At 49.7% G+C, this 17,491-nt stretch overlaps 1 protein-coding gene across 1 annotated transcript in view; it reads right to left on the bottom strand.

The window, feature by feature from the left end:
- DSCAML1 (DS cell adhesion molecule like 1) overlaps positions 1–17,491 on the bottom strand; it is a 165,313-nt gene that overhangs the window by 16,899 nt on the left and 130,923 nt on the right. The window contains exons 12-19 of the mRNA XM_079954905.1: positions 12,309–12,508; positions 11,909–12,005; positions 10,886–11,014; positions 9,245–9,412; positions 7,853–7,923; positions 4,606–4,846; positions 2,586–2,732; positions 1,348–1,503 (exon numbers count right to left, since the gene is read on the bottom strand). Of these exons, the coding sequence (XP_079811031.1) occupies positions 1,348–1,503; positions 2,586–2,732; positions 4,606–4,846; positions 7,853–7,923; positions 9,245–9,412; positions 10,886–11,014; positions 11,909–12,005; positions 12,309–12,508 (1,209 nt within the window). The remainder of the gene's footprint in view (positions 1–1,347; positions 1,504–2,585; positions 2,733–4,605; positions 4,847–7,852; positions 7,924–9,244; positions 9,413–10,885; positions 11,015–11,908; positions 12,006–12,308; positions 12,509–17,491) is intronic.

The following is a 17,491-nucleotide window of genomic DNA, read 5'->3' as shown; positions in this document are numbered from 1 at the left end:
TCATCCCCACTTGAACAGGAAAATAGCAAAAACCCTGAGCCATGCCTGGGTGAAGAAAAACTCTGCTTAGCCCTTCTCAGATACAGCCAATCGCTCTGCAACACACAATGGGCTGATCTTGCAAAATTCAAAATCATGAAAGCCATGGTGCCCCATACCCATCCATCCTGCCAACGATGAATTCTAACCACTTATTTCCCTTGGCCATCCCACCTTCCCCTCAAGGCCTTCTTCATGCTGCCTGCAGGCCAGAGCCTCAGCTGTCCAGAAGAAAGCAAAGGTGTGTGCCCTCTGCTTCCCCGCAGGGTGTAACCTGCAGCCAGCAGAGGCAACTGACCTAGCAGTGTTTGGAGAGTCCCAGTGAGGCCCCTTGCTCTCTCTCGCCAGAAGGTGATCCATCCTCCATGCCTGGCAGCGAAGGTGAGGGAAATGGCAATCACACTTTCCTCCTTTCCTGGATTCAACCTGCACCAGGCTTCTGGCACTTCCATTCACACTCCAAGCTCAACCCTCTTCGTTCTAATTAACACACACTATTAGCATAAAGTTGCTAGGGAGGAGGGAAGTGGGGGGTGGAGAGCACATACTAGCCAAGGATGGCAATAAGCTTTGTCCACCTGCTTTGAGGTTTTCTGAAAGAAGGGGACCCTGAAAGCTACCTGAAATTTCCCATTCTTTCCTGGCCTGCAGAAAATTAACAATAATCGTAGTAGCAGCAATACTAAGAAGCAGCATCTCTTCAGCAGAGGACAGGTTGGGGCAGGAGGGAGACAGAACTGAGCAACAAGTCAATTTGACACACACACCATACCCTCTAAGTGTCCCTATTTTCTAGGGACATCCCTGATTTAGAGAAGCCATCCCAGTTTCTGATTTGATCCCGAAATGTCCCGCTTTTCCTTCGGACACCCCTAATTTCAGCAGAGAAATGTTGGAGGTTATTGAATAGAATGTCCCTATTTTTATTGGGACATTGTTTTTATATATGTTGCAAGCCGCCCAGAGAGGCTGGGGCAACTCAGTAAGATGTGTGGGGTATAAATAGTGAAATTATCATTATGGAATGGGACGTCCCTATTTTCATTGGAGGAATGTTGGAGGGTATGACACAAGACACATACAGAGCAAGGCACCATTGTCCACTTCTGATAAACAAGAAGCTGCATGGACAGGCAGCAGCCAGCAGAGGGCAGCAGGCTGCCACGACTTTTCTATGGAGGCCAATGAAGAGAAGCTATGGCCACATCCAGGTATCTCTCAATCTCTCTCTCTCTCTCTCTCTCTCTCTCTCTCTCTCTCTCTCACACACACACACACACACACACACACTCAGAGTCCAGTACTCACTGTCTTCCTTGGTCTGGATGTGGAGCACGTTGCTGCGGACACCGTCACCAGCCTGGGTGTAAGCCAGGACCTGCACGCTGTAGTTGGTGAATTTCTCCATGCCACGCAGCTCTGCTCGCTCCCGGACGGTGGTGATATTCTGCATCTCCCCCCACTCTGTATGGAAAGTAGAAAGAAGTCAGGCCCACAGACGTTTCAGGGGCTGGGAGCACACGAGTGTCCAGCTTGAAGTCCAGCACCACACAGCCGGGTGGATGGGCACCGCAGAGAAGAATAGTGATCCCCTGGCAGAGCATGCCAACATGAACTCCTGCACAGCCTTTCCACAGCAAGCACAGAATGAAGCGCACCCCTTGTTCCAATTGGATATATATTAATGAAAACAGTGAGCATCTTTTAGACTGGTCTTTCTTTTATCTTCTATGAAAGGTGCCTCTGATCACTTCGACTGGGAAGTTTATAGGTGTGTAGATTAAGTTCAAGGCTGGCAGGCCTTGCAGGGGATGGGTGGGCAGGTAGCCATCAGGCAGCCACACTTCCAAGGGAAATGAGATCACTCTTAAAGGTAAAGGTAAAGGGACCCCTGACCATTAGGTCCAGTCGCAGACGACTCTGAGGTTGCGGCACTCATTTCGCTTTATTGGCCGAGGGAGCCAGCGTATGTCCGCAGACAGCTTCCTGGTCATGTGGCAGGCATGACTAAGCCACTTCTGGCGAACCAAAGCAGCACGTGGAAATGCCGTTTACCTTCCCGCCGGAGCAGTACCTATTTATCCGCTTGCACTTTGATGTGCTTTTGAACTGCTAGGTTGGCAGGAGCAGGAACCAAGCAACGGGAGCTCACCCCGTCGCAGGGATTCGAACCGCTGACCTTCTGATCGGCAAGCTCTAGGCTCTGTGGATGCCAGGCCATGCCATGTTGTCACCTGAAAAGCTCCAACTCAGGCACAGCCTCTTAACCTTTTGTGCAGTGAATTCCAAGCTACCCTGCGCTTGCTGTGCCTGGAGGTGTGCGCATCAGGTTCAGGTGCTAGAGGTACAGAGGAAGGAGAAGGCAGATAGGTCCCCTATTCCCTCCCCGCCTCCCCTTGTAGCCAGTTCTACTGGCACAAAGCCTAGAAGGAATGAGGGCCTTTGTGTATAAGAATCCTACTGGGCGTGAGAGATGTGCGACATCACTATTGTTCTGCAGACAGAGACCTCTGAAAGGCTCTGAGAGGGTGGCATTGCCAACTCACCTCCATCCATGTAGAGAGACCAGAAGATGACACGGTATCCCTTCAGGACACCGTTGAGGGTGCTCCTTGGCGGCTCCGACCAGGAAATCACAGCCACATCGGAGGTGATGGACAAGGCCCTCACGTTTTCAGGCGGTTGGCTGGGCACTGAGAAGAGAAAGGTGGGTCAGGGAAGGGAATGCAATCCTAAGTCCCCGTTGCTGCTGCCAACACTGCTCAGGCAGCTCCTCCTCCTTGGCACCCGTCACTCAGAGGAGAGGGTTGCACCTGCAGGGCTCCTCCTTCTCACTCCTCAGGAACTCCTTCATTTGCAACAACAGCCCCCCAAAAGTTCCAGAAGTCCGCTGGGTGCTTGTGCCAATGTCACAGCTCATCCACTGGCATATATATTTTTACAACACCCCTCCCCCCAAAAAAAAATTTTTGAGAGAAACCTTGAGACGGAAGAAAAGAACGAAAGACGGAGCAAGGAAGGCAAGCAAGCGGGATGAAGGTAATGAGATCCCACTGCCCCCAAAGACAGAACTCTAATTTTTATGAGCATTTAAATGATGATACATCATCCTAATGATCTGCTTTGAAAATGATTATTGTTTCATATTACTTAGGTGTAAAACTGTAAGCACCGTGTAATTAGGGGCCGGGTGCTATAAACTAATAGAGAGTCCGTTTGAACAAAATGAAGGTAATATAATTATGGAAAGACACTATTGCTAAAACAGGGACCCTTGAATACCCCAGGAGGAGTGCTAATCTAGCCAGGAAATGATCGTGCTCTGACAGGCTAATGAGGGCCTTAATTAAGTATGAAAAACTGCTGAGCAAATGGAGGAAGAAACTTTTATGTTGCTTTTAAAATGACTCCAAGGCCAGTGCCGATCTGTCCCTGGCGAAACCCCGGAGGAGGTGCTTCATGGAAGAATCCTGGGAAGAAGAAGAGGAGGAGGAGGAGGAGCAGAGGCAGCAGCTGCCATGACTCGCCCAGCTGCAAGAGCAGCCTTTCCCAAAGGCTGCGCCACTCATCAGCATGCCCAAGAGAAAGGAGGAGCCATTTGGCTCAGGAAGCCCAGCCGCCAGCCAATCAGAAAGAAGTGTGTACACACACACACACACACACACACACACACACACACAGACGACAGCCAGAGATGCCTTCTGGGGACCAGGGGGCCACAGAAAACCAGCCACAGTACTGGAGACACACCTGCCTCTGCACACCACCCCTTCTATGCTCAAAACTGACAACCATATGAGAAAGGAGTTATCTGACCACAGTGAAGACACAGGATAGTTTATAACGTGATCAGGCTTGGAAAAAGGCAGGAGAGCTACCACCTGCTATTAAGTGCCTCCCTGCACCATCCGCCTTCCCCAGCAAAAGGGAAGCTTTTAATGTTTGATGTATTACGGTATTTTAATATTTTGTTGGAAGCAGCCCAGAGTGGCTGAGGAAGCCCAGCCAGATGGGTGGTGTATAAATAAATTATATTATTATTATTATTATTATTATTATTATTATTATTATTATTATCAACCTCACTGGCCGTGGATTTAGAGCAGCATTGGCAGAGCAAAGAGCCGCATGACCAGATGGCTTTTGCAGCTAGCGAGACCAACCGTGTGGCTTGGCTTGCCCTCCTGGTTCATTTTTCACCCCCACAAGGTAGAAGGGGTGCCATACATTTACAAGCATCTGGAAGCCCCCTGCCAATCAAGAGTGGGTTGAGAAGACCAGGTGCAGGGCTCCCCCAAGTCCCACCTTCTTCAAAAAATGGAACAATGAGGAGGCTTGCACATGCTGGAGCTGGGAGACTGGAGTTGAACTGAAATTCGAGAGTCAGCGCTTTGATGTATCACGCGGCTTGGATGAAGGTGCATGACAGACTGCGGAAACCTTCGGGGATACTGCAACCTCTGGTGCAAGTGGGAAAGTGCTGTGGCACCTCATACAAACCCTGGCCTTTCCCAAGACAAGGAGAAAAAGGTCCTCAGAACAGCCCGGGGACTTCTGGGCACTCACCATCCTCCAGCGTCGTGGCGTTGATCTCGCTGGACGAGGGGCCAGTGCCTGCACGGTTGAAGGCCTGCACCACTACACCATACTGGGCAAACTTCTTCAGGTTGTCAAGGGTGTAGACCTCGCTGTCCCCTGTGGCCTTCATCTCAACAATGCTGTACTGCCCGTTGCTCCCAGGGCTGTTCTCCCGGTAGCCAATTTGGTAGCCGCGGATCACCCCGTTCTGGAGTTCCTTCTTAGGGGCCTGCAGAAGTAGAGAGGGCATAGAGCATGGGTAGGCATCGGAAGGCTCGTGGGCCAGATCTGGCCCAATCGCCTTCTAAATCCGGCACGTGGACAGTCCGGGAATCAGCGTGCTTTTACATGAGTAGAATGTCCTTTTATTTAAACTGCATCTCTGGGTTATTTTTGGGGCATATAAATTCATTCTTTTTTCCCCTCCAAAATATAGTCCGGCCCCCCACAAGGTCTGAGGGACAGTGGACCGGCCCCCTGCTGAAAAAGACTGCTGACCCCTGGCATAGAAATACTGTGGGGCAGTAGTGGGTGGGGAAGGAGGGCAGAGGGCAGAAGAGTGTTCCAGGACAACCTGCAAACCTGCAGGTTTTGGGTGGGTAGGAGCTTCTCTTTCCAGAACCCAGTCTGGACTTAAAAAGTTGGAAAATAACTCAGCCTCTGGTATGAAGCACCCATAATAAATGCATTCTGCAAATTTAGAATTGTTTTTCATTAGCAGTGGCTGCATCCTGCAAATACGGTCCCATTGGTGACTGAGGCAGAAGGCCCTAAGTGCCAGGCTGCCTTTGTGGGGCATTCAGCCCTCTGAAGTAGCCCGCTCTGAATAATGGCCAGAGTCTTTAGTTGAGCCACAACTCTCCAGCATCTGGCTTTTTCTGAATCGTTTGCTAGGGTTACCCTTAGTCAGCTTCGTATTTTAGAAAAAACAACAACTGTTTATGCTTTAGATTCTCAGTGAGCTACACTCACACAGTAATCATAAACAGTCTTAATAATACTAATGTTAAAGACATAAAGGATGAAAACTGTCTTTAATTAGCTTGTAAAGAGGGTGCACTTCATAGGAAATTTCATTTATGTTATTTATTAAAATATTTATATACATCTATATCCTAAGTGGTTTACAATATTAAGGTAAAGGTACCCCTGACCGTAAGGTCCAGTCGCGACAACTCTGAGGTTGCACGCTCATCTCTCTTTATAGGCTGAGGGGGCCAGCGTTTGTCCGCAGACAGCTTCCAGGTCATGTGGCCAGCATGACTAAGCTGCTTCTGGCGAAACAGAGCAGCATACAGAAACACCATTTACCTTCCTGCCAGAGTGGTACCTATTTATCTACTTGCACTTGACATGCTTTTGAACTGCAAGGTGGGCAGGAGCTGGGACTGAGCAACAGGAGCTCATCCCGTGCACCGGTATTCGAACTGCCAACCTTCCAATCGGCAAGCCCTAGGCTCTGTGGTTTAGACCACAGCATCACCCGCGTCCCTTTTACAATAGTATCTAGATAAAATAAAAACACTTAAAAAATTAAAATGAGGTATCATTGGCTAACTATCATGGAAAGTTGAAGGAATAGATGAGTTTTCAGAAGGTGTTTAAAAATTGAAACAGAATCCCTATTGGCAGAATATTTCACAAGACTGGGCTGATGAAGCTAAAGGCTCCATTTCGTCAGAAGTTGTTCCAAAACTGGATGATTTGGATTGGAGGTGGAAAAACCCCACACAAAATCCCAAACACAACCAAGTCTGCCGGCCTTAAAAATGCAGAAGACCAGGTCTAAATCGATCTTAACAATATTTCTTTGAAGCATTAACAAATCAATAGGGCTGATTGCAAATTTATGTTACAAAGCTGGAGTGATCCATCTTGTTGAAACAACCTTAAAGCAGAGTGACTTATGCTTCAAGTGAATCTTATTTTTCATTAATCTGTTTTTCATCACTGGAGAGGCGGAAGCAAGCAAGAGATGCTGGGACCCTAAATTTACCGACTGGCCGCTTCATTTTGATTCCTAACTCGCTAATCAATTTTATTTTTCATTATACAGCTTCTGGAAAATAAATCAGAGCCTAAATTTTATCGACCTTTGCCTGAGCATGTTGTAGGCAGGCAACTCGAAGCTTAACATTTCTGTCCTCGCCTTCTGCTCCATCCTTGCCCTGATTCCACGTGCAAAAAAAGAAATAAAAACCTGTGGAAGAATGAGAATCTGGCAAAGGTGAGATACCTGCATGGTGGCTTACCTCCATAGTGAGGTTATCCAGGCCAAGCCTGCCATGAAGGCAGAGTGCAGGGCTATGATCCAAAGAGGCCCTGAATCCAAATCTCCACTCAGCCATGGGCTCAGCGGGTCACCCCGCTTGGGGGGACTTTTGCCCCAGTCCTGGCCACAATGCAGACAGAAATGGGGCTGGGGGCTCTTTATGAAACCTTCACACACACCCCTAGCATGGCTTCCTTTTCCCCAGCATAAGCTTAGCCAGCATAGGAAGATGGCACAGCGGAGCACCTCCCTTTCTGCTCTGCAACAGGCAATGGGAGTTCAAATAAAGGGAGCATCCTACATATTTATTAGTTGCTTGTTACCAAGGTCTCCCTTATATTTAAAAACATAAACATAAATGCATTATATCGTGAACATTCTCATATGAGCACATACAATTCACACAAATACACGAACAACCCCACTACCACTATAGCAGCCAGACTTTGTCAGGGAGTGGCTATACAACGAGGAATGGTTGGATACTGAACAAGCAACAGGCTTGAGTGAGAGAGAGGAAGAAGAGGCAGAAAGCATGGCAGGTACAGGACAGACAGCTGAGGAGGAGGTGGGGGCTGAGGCTGCAACAGATTGACAGGAGCCTGCCGTTCCTATTGTATTCTGCTCACCTCTCCCCTTGACTCCAAGGTCTCAGAGACTTCTGCATGTAGCAGAAGAATGAACACAGAGGGCGCAGGGGGGGCCTCCCAAAAGGAGTTTAAGACTGCAGAGGAAACAGCCAAATGGGGAGGAGACTTAGGGCAAAGTGGGAGGCCCAGATCCCCAGCTCTGGCAACTTCTTTACCGGGGCCAGTTTCACGTTAGGTTTCTCTGTTTCTTTGAATAAAGGGTCAACTTTACTGCTCGTCTCTGAGTTTCCGTGCTGACATGCAGCTGAACCAGCCCTGACATCCACATAGTAAATGATTCGAATAAGTAACTAGTATCTGAACATGCACATACCTTCCAAGTGACCTGGATGCTCTGGGATGTCATGGGCTGCAAGGTGACATCCATGGGGGGACCATCTGGAGCTGTGAAAGTAGAGGTGGAGTCACAAAGATGCCTTGTTTTTAACAACAACATGGTTTTACTTATTTATGGTGCTTTGTATTGTTGGTACACCACTTAGAAATTTGGAAGAAGAAAAAACACTAAGCAGCTGAGAAGTACTTTTATTGAGGCACAATGAACTTCAGTGAACTAGAATCTGCTTCATCCACAAAAGCCTCTGCCATAACAAGGCGCCACAAGAGTCTCTGTTATTGTTTTTCCGCAGGCTTTTCTCTGCATGGCTGAGAAGCAGAATGTCCTCCTAAATATTATTTGCACAGGCAACAACTGCCACTGGACATTTAGGCATTGGTGTGTTTGCCTCATGTCACATAATTTGCAAGCATGACCAATGAGCACCAGAAAGTGGCGGGTGGTGTGTACACACCCAAAAAACCCAAAAAGTAGATTGAACATTCCTACATAGAACCCTACTGCTGTAGTCTTGTGATGCAGCTAAGACTTCTCAGGGTGACATCGTGTCCCAGGATTCTTAATCAGAAAAGCAATGGTGATAACTCTGTTCAAAAGGAGAAGCCTCCTTCAGCACAGCCAGGACCATGGTCAGCGTACATGGGGCCAGGAAATGTGCTCTCCAAATGCTGAACCTTCTACAGAGCAGGAAGAAGAGTTATCTGGCTAAAGCAGGAATCCTGCTGAGGTCCAGCTCTGAGGGTCTTCTGGCGGCTCCCACATTGTGAGAAGTGAGGTTACAGGGAACTAGAGAGTGGGCCTTCTCGGTAGGGGCGCCCGCCCTGTGGAACGCCCTCCCATCAGATGTCAAGGAAATAAAAAAACTATCTGACTTTTAGAAGACATCTGAAGTCAGCCCTGTTTAGGGAAGTTTTTAATGTTTTATTGTGTTTTTAATATTCTGTTGGGAGCAGGAACAGCTGACAGGTGGGGAAAGAGGGAGATCTCCGGCCGCGTCCTGCCTTAAGTAGGGCAGGCCACGCCCCCAGAGCCAGCCGGTTGGCTGGCCAGGGGATGACGCAGCCGGGAATCCCCCCAATCACACAGGGTTGGGCTCCAGCTGCTGCGTGGTGGGGACGTGAAGCCCGCAACTCCACCTCCTTCAAAGGGCGGAAGTGGCTTTGTTGTTGTTGTTGTTGTTGTTGTTGTTAATCTTGGGTTCATCCTCCCTCTTTCCCACCTTTCCCCCATCACCAGGGTCACCGTATTTATTACCTGTTTGAGTTTACATCAAGCTGTGCAGGGTGGGGTGGGTGGGGGGCTAGAGAGTGAGCTGCAAGCTGAAGAGAGGCAGGTTGAGGCCTGCCAAGGAGGCATGAGGAAAAGTACCTGCTTCCTCGGTGCTAATGGTCAGCTCCTTGCTGGGTTCGCTGCGGCCAATCTTGTTGAAGGAGTACATGCGGATGCTGTAAACGGAAGCCGGGTGGAGGTCCACAATGTTGGCTTGGTTAATAGTTGGAGAAATGTTGCGAGTCGATTGCTTAAAATCCCAAGAATCTGGAAGGAAGAGGGAACTAGTGAGGGACGGGCAGCCCACCATTCACACCCAGATGTATAGCAGAGTTGCATGTGCTGAGCTCCTTGCCTTCCCCTATGACCAGAACTGGCGGTTTGATGTGATGCACTGGGGGGGGGGGGTGAGACTTGGCAGTGGCCCCTGCTTCTCCTTGTGTCTGCATACGAGGAGATCCAAAACTGTGATATGGTAATGGTCAAACACCTTACAAGTTTGTTGCAAGGATTAGAACAAGGACGTTGTAGGGGTTTCTTTGAACATTTGAAAGTACTGTGCACATTCTTTTTGTTGCTGATGTTATTAATTCTGCTTATTTGAGGGCAAAGGTGTGAAGTGGGGTGTCTGATCCACTCACAGCCATGTGATTTTAAACCCCGATTGTCCTAGATCCAACACAGCTACTCATCCTTACTTTCAACGCCCTCCGTGGCCTTGCCACCCCCTCATTATTCGCCCCCGATTTCTCCAGCTGCCCCAATGCACTCTTTGCCCTCCCCCCATGCCCCCCTTGGGTTGGCAATGGCATTGGGGAGTGGGGGAGGTAGACGCTGGTTATTGTCGTGAAGGAGGGTGTGGTGCCAGAGCAGATTTTCACCACTGCTTATACAGGAACCAGCAGCTTTGGTAAAACAGAGATGCTGCTTTTAAGACACAGGAGCCTGTTTCTGATGGTTCCTGGGCAGCAAGGGCTTGGGTTGCAAGGCCAAGTGGCTGCCTCAGCTGGAGGTATTCTTTGGGAAATTTAAGCACCTTTTCCCGACATGTCACAACAGTTTTGTCAGTACACTTTGCTGGGTATCGCAAGGGAGGAGAGCGCTGCTGTTGCGTTCAGGTCCTGCTAGGGGGCTTCCCAGAAGAGGTAAGAACTGTAAGAACAAGATGCTGGACCAAATGGCACCATTTGGTTTGATCCAGTTTATGTCCTATGGCAGACTTTCTCAACCTGTGGGTCCCCAGATGTTGCTGAACTACAACTCCCATCACCCCTAGCTAGCAAGGCCAGAGCTCAGGGATCATGGTAGTTGTAGTCCAACAATATCTGGGGGCCCACAGGTTGAGAACCGCTGTTCTATGGGATGAGGGGGTGGTGGAAGGGGGCTTTTGCTACGCAGTTTTCCAACAACACTATTCTATTGTCAACATTGTTCAGTTGCCCTCATCTTACTCAGCATCCTACAACACCAACGCAAGGCAAGAAGCCCCCAGTCTGAATTCAACTTTGGTCTCAAGGCAAGCCTCTCTCTCCGAACTTCACCCCTCCCTCCGTAGCGCTGCTGCTAATAAATGTAACAACAGCATTTCTTGCAAATATGACTGAGATGAGGTTTGCGAAGATTCCTGAAGCGCACACAAGTTGTGTGCTAGACTACTTCTTCAAAGCACAAACAAAGCTCATCATTCGGCGCTTTGCACCCAAGCACATTCATGGCTCTGCAAGAAGCAGAGGAGCTTACCAGACTTGTTCTTGTACTCAATATCAAAGCCGGTGATGATACTGTTGCCGTCGAACCTCTGCGTCCAGCGCAAATTCATGCTCCGGGCCTTCACCTCCCGGATCTCCAACTCGGGAGGGTCTGGTGGCTCTGCGAGGGGGGAAACATGGGATCAGAAAGAGAAATACAACCCATTTGGTCACCCAGTCCCAGAGGAGTTCTGCCCGCTTGCTAGGCTTGACTGCCCATCCGCCTCCTGAAAAGAAGCGGGGGCTGATCAAGCAATATTAGCCTCCATAGAATAGCACCACTTCCACCACGTTAATTAAGAGGTTCTCTCCACCCCTTGACTTGTAAACTACTCATTCACATCTTGCTTTGGGTTGGCTCTGGGTCTACGTAAAAGGCTGGGCACACAAACACACACACACACACACACACACACACACACACACAGAAGCTGTGCTCAAGTTCATCTTTCCACAGGTCACAGAGGAAAAAGAATGTGAGCAGGAAATTAGAAATTTGTATTCCTTGATGTTTCTCATTCTGTTGAACAGGCAACAGTAGCGCTACAAAACTACTATCAGTAAAGGACTGCAATGGGTGGTTGCAATCTTGATGGCCTGCGCAAAGAAGAACGTGCCATTTTCTTACTGGTGCTCTTCTGAAAGTCTTTTTTTTTATGTACTCTCTCTCGCTCCCACGAACACAGACATACATAGAATAAATTCACACCTCCCAAAACAATATATGTTTTGCAGAATAGTTCTCAAACCAAAAAAAATATTGTATATTAATGGACAGCATGCATAAACATGCATAATTAGTGAAAATAATGTACAAAAATGCAGCGTATTAGGGGAAATGGCTTGCATCAAAATGCTGATGAATTTTCATGAGGACATGAAAAATGAATCATAAAGAGATGCAGAAAGTCAAGTCAGGACTGGAAACATGCAAAACTGAAGGCGACAGATTCATCCCTCCCTCCTCCCTCTCACACAAATACTCACTAGAGTATCTCCACTGGAAACACAATACCTTGGACAGTGAGCTGAATGAGACCTCTGTCTTCACCATACGAGTTGATTGCATGGCAGGAGAAGAAAACGGAGTCCCCGCGGTCAGCTGGTTTGAGCTGCAGAAAAGACACCCTCTCTCAGAACGAGCCCCTGTCTGTCCAGGGCAGGCCTGAAAAGGCTGCAATCTCCTTCCCATGCCCCAACTCATAGGTACACTTGTCCTCCCTTTTCCTTCCAACTGGATCAGAAAGGAACACTTCCACATTGACCAGGCAATGGCAGCAACTTGCAGAGGACCAGGGTGGCAGGATGCTCTCAGCAGCCACTCCCAGTTTGCCATGGGAATCAGCCAGGATCATCAGGCCCTACACACAATGACAAGATACCCAACACGACCCACCCCACAACCCATTGCTCACTTTAAGTGTGGAGATGACCTCGTCGCCATTGTCCTTGGTGGCGATGGCATATCGGACGTTGCGATCTGGGTCGATGACGGTGTCCCCTTTCTCCCAGCGGATGATGATGGGCCGCTCTCCGCGGGCCGTGCAGTTCAGCTCTTTGGCCTGCCCCTTGATGGCAATGGTGGTGTTGGGGTGAGAGGTGATCATGGCAGGGACTGTGAGAAGAGGAAGAAACAGAAGACCAGGGCACTGGTGTGTGTTGTACAACTAAAGAGGGGCTTGAGGAAGGTGGAGCAAAGGGGTGTTATGTCAAGGTGGGGGGAGCCAGGGGAGGAAGGCAAAATCTAGTTCCAACAAACCAGGAAAGAAGGATTGATCCCAGATTGGCCTGTGCTAACCAGCAAGACCAGAGCTGCTCTCCAGGGTTTTAGGCAGACCAGAAACCCATTGACTAAACTCAGCTGCTCCACACCCCTAGCAACCCCTAGCATCACCACCACACTCCTGCAGTGCTCCAAGCTTTTTAAAATAGAAAAAGTTAAGTCCAGTCAAAGGTGACTATGGGGTTGCGGCGCTCATCTTGCTTTCAGGCTGCGGGAGCCGGTGTTTATCCACAGACAGCTTCCCGGGTTATGTGGGAAGCATGACTAAACCGCTTCTGGTGCAGCAGAACACCGTGACGGAAACCAGAGCACACAGAAACACCATTTACCTTCCCACCACAGCAGGACCTATTTATCTACTTGCACTGGAGTGCTTTCGATCTGCTAGGTTGGCAGGAGCTGGGACAGAGCAATGGGAGCTCACCCCATCGCATGGATTTGAACCACCAACCTTCTGATTGGCAAGCCCAAGAGCAGGGGTCGGCAAAGTTTTTGTGGCTTGGCCAAGTTCACGGTCCTGCAGACGCCGCGGTGGGCCCCAGTGTGTGTGTGTGTGCGCACACATGCGTAAACGCCATTTCCTGCAGCCAATGGGAAGCCGGCCAGCGTTGCAGAAGGCAGTCCCCGCTCTGCTCCATGCCGGTTTATCATGGCGCACAGGAGCTGACCAAGCAGGTGGCGGGGGTCCATGGACCGGTTAAATGACCCCCATGGGCTGCTTGTGGCCCATGGGCCTTAGGTTGCCGACCCCTGCCCAAGAGGCTCAGTGGTTTAGACCACAGCGCTACCCACATCCAAGCTTTACCCTCTGCTATGTCACCATTCTGGTTCCACAGGCTAGCCAAGGCAAGACTGGGGAGACACTCAGGCCCTAACATGGCCCAGGGTGTGTGTGTGGGGGGGGGTGGAGTCCAGGGGCAAGAGCCCAGCAAACAAATGGGGAGGGGCAGGAGTCCAGCTGTGGACTCTTCCTCCACCCCCACTCACGGCACAAGCATTAACTGCATCCTATGTGTTGGAAGTGTAAGGAAAAGGAGGGGACATTTTACCATATGTGGTGGGATTGTAATGAAACTTAAAAAATTGGGAAATGATATACAATGAATTGAAGAAAATGTTCCATCTAACTTTTGTTAAGAAACCTGAAGCATTTCTGTTAGGGATTGTAGGAAAAGACCTGCCAAGGAAGTTGAAAAATATCTTCATGTATGCGACAACGGCGGTGAGAGTTTTAATAGCACAAGGATGGAAGAACGAGGACACCCCGACTAAAGAACTACGGCAAGAGAAACTGATGGACTATGCAGAACTGGCAAAATTGACACATAAACTATGGGACAAGGATAACTGTGACTTTAAAGACGAATGGGAACCTTTTACAAAGTATTTAAAGAAGCAACAAAACGAACTGGACTCCTTGGCAGGCTTTGAATAAACATCCACAAACTTTTTATTGATAATAACCAGTCAGATAAATTAAGGATTTAATACAATTTTGTAACATGCAGAGAATAGCATCTATAGAGAAACCAGAGATTGGAACTGAGGGAAGTCGGGGGAGAGGGGAGGGTGGGTTGTTTTATGGGGGGGGGGGGGAATCAAGGATGATATGTTGTAAGCTAAAATGTTTTGTTTAAATTCCTAATAAAAATATTTAAAAAGAAAAAGCATGAACTGCATCCATTTGGCTTAGCACAGGGACCTGGGAGTCTCTGCAGATGCCTTTGGATATGCACAAGTAAACAACTAAGACTTCATTCTAATTCCCAGTTTGGGGGGGGGGTGCTACACATAGGGGGGTTCCTGCTCCTCGGTCTCCATGATACAATATCACCAGCTTTGTCAAGGCGGCCAAGCACCTCCCCAACAACCAGAGACTTTCAGTGCTGAACACTGCAGCCAGAAGTGGAGACGTTGCCTGGCATTATACAACTAGGGATCATAAAATAATGAAGCAGATAAATTTTATAATGCATAGTATTACACCCAGATATACAATAAAATGTGAAAGACAAATAACCAGGCGCAAGTTATAATGAAGAAAAAGCCGCAGCCAGAGACAGGCGAGTATGAATTATTGACTAAGGTTTTACACTCTCAAGGATGTGCCCTGGAATATTTTTCCATCAGAGATTTGCATAATTCACTCAGAGGAACCTGGCCAGAATACAGAGGGAGATTTTCACAGCAACAAGCCAGCCTGACTTTGCATTGCAGATGCTGGAGATTTAATGTGCAGGGCCATGATTTAAATAAAAGCCAAAGGAGGGACGCTTCCAAATCTGTTCCACCCCCTCCAACACCTGATAAGCAGGAGGATGATGAAGATGCTGGGGTATTGGGGAGGGGAGGAAAAGAGCATGAACCAATCAGCCCCTAAAGAATCATAGAATTGAAGAGTTGGAAGGGACCCTGAGGAACATCTAGTCCGATGCAGGAATAGGCAGCTGTCCCTTACAGGGGTCGAACCTGCAACCTTGGCAATGCTAACTCTGGCATCTGCTGGGCCCCCTCCTCTGTCATTCTGATCAAGCAGGGCTATAGGACAGAGCAGGTCCCACCAGTGCCTGGGGCGTGTGCCCTCACTGGGGGTGGAGCGTGGAGGGCAAACAGAGCCCACTGCACCAGGCTAGCCCTGGCTAGCAAAGCGCCACCAACCACAAGAATGACACCGCCCGGGGCTGATATTGCTTTAGTGGCGAGGACTAGCCTGGGGTTAGCAGGCTCCACTCGCCCATGCCCCACCATGGAAACATCACAAAGCTGCTTAAAGGAGTGTTTGCAAGGCAGGGCACAGAGGGCGAACGGAGGCAGCCCTCGCCACCGAAGCAACACCACACAAAGCAGCACAGGGCTGGCTCAGGGAAGGCGGTGTGAGCAGTGCACCCCCTATGCCCAAATGCACCCTGAGCAATCACCCTGGAAGCACACACACACACACCCCTCCCCCAGGATAGAGAACCCTGGTAGGTGCAGCTTCTCTAACTGCCACCACATGCCAAGAGGAGAAGCCACCTTTGCTGCCAGCACTTTTTCTGCAGCTCTCCCTAGCCACAGTGCACATAGCCAACTTGGGCATGCCAGTTGGGATGAAACAGCAGGTGTAACAAGTTCCCATGTCCCATCGCCTGGCAGGGCTGGGACAGACTCCTGCCTAAAACTCTGTCAGCGTAGACTGTAGATAGGAAACCTTCTTGGCCAGTGGGCCAGTTCTTTCTCTCTTCCTACCCTGTGCGGTCCCCACCTGTCAAAGTTGACCATGGGGGTCTGCTCCACCAACATGTTCCCCGTAGGAGATGCACTGGTGAAGAAGCACCCAGCAGGACCGAATCCCCCCCCCCTCTTTTGCCCAGCAGCTGATGTCATCCAGTTTGGGGCAAATGGCCTCCAGAGCAAGACTAGCCACAGGCCGGGGGGGGTCTCCCCACCCCTGGTGCAGACATTTCTGAGCTAGGTGGCACAATAGTCTGACTCAGCAGAAGGAAGCACCTTATGCTCTTCTTCTTCCACATGGGTCACCACCACCTGCACAGGAGTAGAAAGGAGAGATGGTCCTCTCTAGCCCAGCTTGCCTCCCTTCCTCCCTCCAGAATCCTTTCCCTGCTGCCAAGGAGCTGCTCCTTGCAGCCGGCACGTCAACAAGCACACCCGCTCTTGGAAAGGTTCTGCTGAGGAGCAGCGTTCCTGGCAGGCCTCCTGGAGTAACGAGCCTTTAATGACCCTCCTGCTCCAGTTAATCAAGACGGAGCTCGGCTGGACGCCACACTCTGGCGGGCAACCCAATCGATGCCGGGGTTCCCAGGCGCACCCACCTGGATGCTGCCTGCCAGCTACAGAAACTTTCTGCCCAAGAGGAAAGGAGAGTTCAGAGAGAGGTGGCTGCAGCCCAAGAGCAGGGAGAGCCTCCGCAAGTGCAGCTTTTCATTTGCTTCATTTTAAAAGAGTTGCAATGGATTGCTGTAACGGCATGGTGTCAGACAGCACGATGAGTAGTTCAGAGTGCTAGATTAGGACTCGGGAGCAAATTTGTCCCCTAAGACAATCCTTCCTCAAAGGGATTGTGATGGTGAAATGGATAGAATGGAGAACAATGTACTCTGCCTTGAGCTGCTCTGAAGAAAGGAGGGGTAGAAACTGACAAATAAACCAAGTATTGCTGCTCTTGACATTTAATTTCCATGGGTGTTAGTACAGTGGTACCTCTGGATACGAACAGGATCCGTTCCAGAGCCCCGTTCGCATCCTGAAGCGAACACAACCCGCGTCCGTGGGTCGTGATTTGCCGCTTCCGTGCATGCGCGTGATGTCATTTTGACTATCTGCGCATGCGCGAGCGGCGAAACCCGGAAGTAACACGCTCCATTACTTCCGAGTCGCTGTGGAGTGCAACCTGAAAATGCTCAACCCGAAGCTACTTCAATCCGAAGTATGACTGTATAGCTAATGTTGTGAGCTGGGTGGGCCATGCCCCCCCCCCAAAAGCGGCAAGTGATCACTAAATCAATGAATACGTCCCAGGCTAGCCTCCTGCCCTCCTCCTAAGTGGCCTGACCTGCAAAGAGGCAAAGTGGAGATCCACGGAGAATGGAAAGCCAGGCCAAAGTCTGCTGCTGTGGTGGGTGCAGGGGGTGAGGCAGCACCTCCTAATCCTCCTAGCCCACAGCCCCACTTCTTTCCTGTCTGCTTTGGGGAGGGCTGCATCCATCGGCTCCCTGCTGCCCACCCCCTCGGCTCGTGCAGCATCAGCATCAGGGGGGCTTCCTCTGCCCACAAGGCCGCTTCAGCCCTTCCAGTGCCTGGAGCATCACAGCTGGA

Source organism: Podarcis cretensis (assembly GCF_951804945.1).
Source record: "Podarcis cretensis genome assembly, chromosome: 15".
In the NCBI taxonomy this organism is placed as follows: domain Eukaryota; kingdom Metazoa; phylum Chordata; class Lepidosauria; order Squamata; family Lacertidae; genus Podarcis; species Podarcis cretensis.
Note: the sequence above shows the minus strand (reverse complement) of the source record. Positions and strands in the feature narration are given on the sequence as shown.